This window comes from Sinocyclocheilus rhinocerous, unplaced genomic scaffold, assembly GCF_001515625.1.
Source record: "Sinocyclocheilus rhinocerous isolate Xijiao unplaced genomic scaffold, SAMN03320098_v1.1 scaffold1013, whole genome shotgun sequence".
Taxonomy (NCBI): Eukaryota; Metazoa; Chordata; class Actinopteri; order Cypriniformes; family Cyprinidae; genus Sinocyclocheilus; species Sinocyclocheilus rhinocerous.
The window spans coordinates 866,514-871,575 of NW_015642049.1; the positions used below are offsets into that span (position 1 = coordinate 866,514).

The window sequence follows — 5,062 nt, forward strand, 5'->3', positions numbered from 1 at the left end:
AAAATAATTCATAATATTTCCTGGTGTTACTGTGAAAAACAGTGTAAGAATATACCTTCATATTTATTAGAACATTTTAATTTTCTATATTTTTTCTAATCTACATGTCTTCAAATTCCTATTGTTTAATGATCAGCCATTTCAGAGCAAATACAACACATAAATACTAAAATATTTATTGAATACTGTCAAAAGGCTTTAAAATATAGAAATATAATTTTTTGATTTATTGGCCAGGTATAATAAGGCGCGATCATTAGGTAAGAAGGATTATGTTTGTTGATCCATTTTGAACTATATTGATTTCCAAAACATTGTGATAAGAATAGGTTTATTTATTGATGATTTATTGATGGTGGGAAACGCATCCACATGAATTAATTCAATGAAGGGGTCGATTAAATTCCCTCATGCAGTGGAATGGAGGTCGCCAGCTAGGAAATATAGAGGTGTCCCTTAGGGATGTGGGATATCTGTAGCAGGAGGAGTGGAGCGCTAGCCTGTGCTCGAGGCCAGACACTGGAAGATAGGTGATAGAGACAATACATCAGAGATCAGTCTCAAGAGCAGCTAAGGGCAGGAAATTAGTTGGTGGGGAAAAATAGCTGTTCTCCAAGGAGCCGAGCACGACTCTAAAACTCCTCAACATCAGCATTTTCCAGGCTATTTCATGCTGAAGTACAGACTGAGAAGCAGACAGCATTGAAGGTTTTGTCCTGCTATTACGGTTGTTCGAAAATATGACCTTTAAAATGGTCTATTAACGGGCGCAAAAGACAAGTGTTTCAAGATCACTGCTGTGTTAACAGGCTGAACGTGTCTCCTTTAAGAGATCCGTGTAGTTGGTTTTTCATCCATTCTTTTCTTTTTAATTCCACAGTTTGGAGTATCAGAGGATGAGCTGGGAAGCCCTGAAGAAGTCCATCAATGGTCTGATCAACAAAGTGAACGTTTCCAACATTGGCAACATTATTCAAGAACTCCTGCAGGAGAATATTGTGAGGGGCAGGTAAAGACCACAGCTCTTGTGTTTTACTGATCTATGTTCCTAGTGTACTGTCTACTTTTGCTGCATTTTAACGAGTCATTCTTTACTTTTATTTCTGTAGCGCTTTTCACAATAAAGATATAGCAGTCTCACAGTATTACACAGGAAAGTAACAGAATCAGTGATGCAAACTTTAATTATGAGTCAAATCTGAATTCTGCTGTAAAGCAGCTCTAACAAGACTAATCTCATTATTCAGCTTCGCACAGTTCAGTTGAATAACTGTAAAGTTCATCAGTTATGAAACAAGTTCAATTCAGCTATAAGCAGATAACTTCCTTTGGCCAAATGCACAATCCCATAAAACATTGTAACAAGCATAGTGAAAAAAAAAAATCCATCCAAGATGGTGAATGCATCAAGAGAAGTCTCTATTATAAGTAGAATTTATTAAATACAGATCACATATGTATCAAATAAAAATTATATTACTATTACTACTAAAAATACAATTACTGACTTTTTTATATGTATAACTCATTCATTATTGAATGATATTGATAAAACAACTCAAAATGGATTATTTACACAATACACTACAGTTTTTTTTTAAGGGAGTCTCTTATGCTCACCAACACGTCATTTATTTGATCAAAAATACAGTAAAAACTGTGATACTGTGAAAAAATATTACAAATTAAAATACCTCTTTTCTATTTTAATTGGAATAAAGTTGAAGCAGCCGTTATTCCAGTCTTCAGTGTCACATGATCATTCAGAAATCTTTTTAATATGCTGATTTGATGCTGAAGAAACACTTCTTATCTTACTATCAGTGTTAAAAACAGTTGTGCTGCTAAATGTTTTAGTGGAAACCGTGGTACATTTTTTTTCAGGAATATTCAATGAATAAAAAGTAAAAAAATAAACGCTTTTTTTTTTTTTTTTTTTTTTTAAAGTGGAAAACTTTTTTAACATTATAAATATATTTACTGTTAGTTTTAATAAATGTTATGCATTCTTGCTGAATAAAAGTATTAATATCTTTTCCAAAAAATAAAAAACTTTTGCACTGACCCCAAACTTATTGTAGTGTATGCTATTAAGTTTTATGTTTGTATTGCATTAGCTTAGCAACATACACCAAGTTCTATTGAAATCTGTTGTGAAGTTGAGTCTCCTGTGTGCTTCTCGTGAGGAGCGATATTTGAATGACACATGAGTTAATGCCCATGTAGCTCTAAATCTAAATCAATCAGTTATGAGGTTTCATTTCAGTTAGGATGCTCCCTGTGTAGACGGGAAACAGCAAGGCAGCTCATCTGATTGACATTGTTAATGGCCCTGACGTGTCTCTCTCTAGAGGTCTTCTGGCCAGATCTACACTTCAGGCCCAGGCTGCCTCTCCCATCTTCACCCATGTGTACTCTTCTGTAGTGGCCATCATCAACTCCAAGTTTCCTCAGATCGGAGAACTTATCCTCAAGAGACTTATCCTCAATTTCCGTAAAGGTTACAGGAGGAATGATAAAGTAAGCCTTTAGGAAGCTGGGTACTGGTTTCTAAATGGAGCACCAATTTAAATAATGTTCTAATTTTTCTTTCTATCTTTTCAGCAACAATGTCTCACAGCATCCAAATTCGTGGCTCATCTCATCAACCAGAATGTGGTATGTCCTTCTGCTCCTTTAACAGTCTATAAACCTATATGTGACCCTGGACCACAAAACCAGTCTTAAAAACCAGTGGTGGTTGAGGAGAGACCCCCCCACATGATTGTAAAGCGCTTCGGGTGTACAACAATACACAATAAAGCGCTATATAAATGCATCATTCATTCATTCATTCATTAAATCGCTTGGGTATATTTGTAGCAATAGCCAAAAAAACATTGCATTATTGATTTTTCTTTTATGCCAAAAATCATTAGGATATTAAGTAAAGATTATGTTCCATGAAAATATTTTGTAAATTTCCTACCGTAAATATATCAAAACTTAATTTTTGATTAGCAATATGCATTGCTAAGAACTTCATTTGGACAACTTTAACGGAGACATATTATGCCCCTTTTTACAATATGTTACAGCAATATACACAAATCAATAAATCCACTGCTCGCTTGTCTCCTCTGAGGCTGGGACTGTAAATAGTGTTCTGTGCTCGTCTGTGAAGCCAAAGACAGAACAGTTAGCATGTTTTGTAGCATTATAGCACTTAAATCCAAGTCAGATTTTCATGATATGTCACCTTTAAAGGCGATTATCTCAGTATTTAGATTTTTTTGCACCCTCAGATTCCAGATTTTTAAATAGTTGTATCTCAGCCAAATATTGTCCTATCATACATCAATGGAAAGCTTATTTATTCAGCTTTCAGATGATGTATAAATCTCAATTTTGAGAAATTGACCCTTATGACTGGTTTTGTGCTCCAGGGTCACAAATAACCATTGCAACATAGTTTTGGTTCATTATAGATCGCCAGTGTTAAACTAAAGTGTAAACTAAGCAATACATTCACCTCAAAAAGTTTTGTCTTGTTTTTCAGTAAAAATATCTAAAGTTTCTTGATATACGTTTACTTGAGATGCAAAATGACCTAAGACCCTTATGATTTTGTGGTCCAGGGTCACATATGTCTATAATCCACAGTTTATTTTGTAGTGCATAATTGTATTTTCTTTGTCTCTAGGCTCATGAAGTCCTGTGTCTAGAGATGTTAACCCTGCTGTTGGAAAGACCCACTGATGATAGTGTGGAAGTGGCCATCAGCTTTCTAAAAGAGTGTGGTCTCAAACTGACAGAGGTCTCACCCCGAGGCATCAATGGTACATTCCTAACTATTTAATTATTTTATTTATTTTTATTTTGTTGTTATTGAATGGATGATTTTATCTTATATCTATATCTATCATCTATCATTTTTTGCAGCTATCTTTGAACGTCTGAGGAACATCTTGCATGAATCAGAGATAGATAAGCGTGTACAGTACATGATTGAGGTGATGTTTGCCATCAGGAAGGATGGGTTTAAGGACCACCCCATCATCCCAGAAGGGCTTGACCTAGTAGAGGAAGAGGACCAGTTCACACACATGCTTCCTCTGGAGGATGAATACAACACAGAGGACATCATAAGTGAGATCAGCTGTGCTTATGCATGCCATTTCAGAGTATTTAAACCTTTTTCATTTCTCCAAATAAGGAATTGGCATGGGTGGATGAATGTTTTTAGATTAAAAAAATAAAAAATTGAAATGCCGATCTGAGATTTTAATAAACCACTGATTTGACCATTCAAATTATTATTACCATTCAAAAGTTTGGTTGGTACAATTTTTTCATTATTTTGAAATAAGTCTCATATGTTCACCACGGGTGCATTTATTTGATCAAAACTGCAGGAAAAGTTATATTGTGAATATTCTTACAATTTAAAGTAACTCTTTTCTATTTTAATGTATTTTAAAATGTAGTTTATTCCTGTGATGACAAAGCTCATTTTTTTTGCATAATTACTCCAGTCTTCAGTGTCACATGATCTTTCAGAAATCATTCTAATATGCTAATTTTGTGCTCAAGAAAAATTTCTTATTTGTAATATTGTGAAGAGCAGGCAAAAGCACGCACATCAATCTCAACTGGGTGCTCGACTAAGAAACAAGTGGAACATTTTTTGATGTAAAGTCGGCAACACCAAAGCTCCAAAATATTATTTGTAATATTGAAAACAGCTGTTCTGATACATTCTCTCAAGATTCTTTAATTAATAGAAAAGAGCTGCAATTATTTGAAATAAATTTTTTTATGTCTATAAATCTCTATACATGTCTATACATCTTTCTATAAATCCGTTTTTTTAATCAATTTAATGCTCGCCTTTAATGCAAAGTACTTTCTTTCAAAAAAAAAAAAAAAAAAAAGAATCTTAGTGGTATCTTGGTAGTGAAGTTTTAATTCAGAAATGTGTCAGTCATGATGAAACGCATGCTTTAAGTTTTCATTTTTAATTTCCACTGTTTTGTTTAAAACCATTCCTGCTTTCATCATTGCTACTGAAAGTGTTGAGTAA

At 34.0% G+C, this 5,062-nt stretch overlaps 1 protein-coding gene across 1 annotated transcript in view; it reads left to right on the plus strand.

The window, feature by feature from the left end:
* Positions 1 to 4,247, plus strand: part of LOC107755368 (pre-mRNA-splicing factor CWC22 homolog) — a 16,371-nt gene extending 12,124 nt beyond the window's left edge. The window contains exons 7-11 of the mRNA XM_016572144.1: positions 881 to 1,009; positions 2,352 to 2,520; positions 2,605 to 2,658; positions 3,683 to 3,818; positions 3,922 to 4,247. Of these exons, the coding sequence (XP_016427630.1) occupies positions 881 to 1,009; positions 2,352 to 2,520; positions 2,605 to 2,658; positions 3,683 to 3,818; positions 3,922 to 4,238 (805 nt within the window). The 3' untranslated portion in view covers positions 4,239 to 4,247. The remainder of the gene's footprint in view (positions 1 to 880; positions 1,010 to 2,351; positions 2,521 to 2,604; positions 2,659 to 3,682; positions 3,819 to 3,921) is intronic.
* Positions 4,248 to 5,062: the final 815 nt, after the last annotated feature.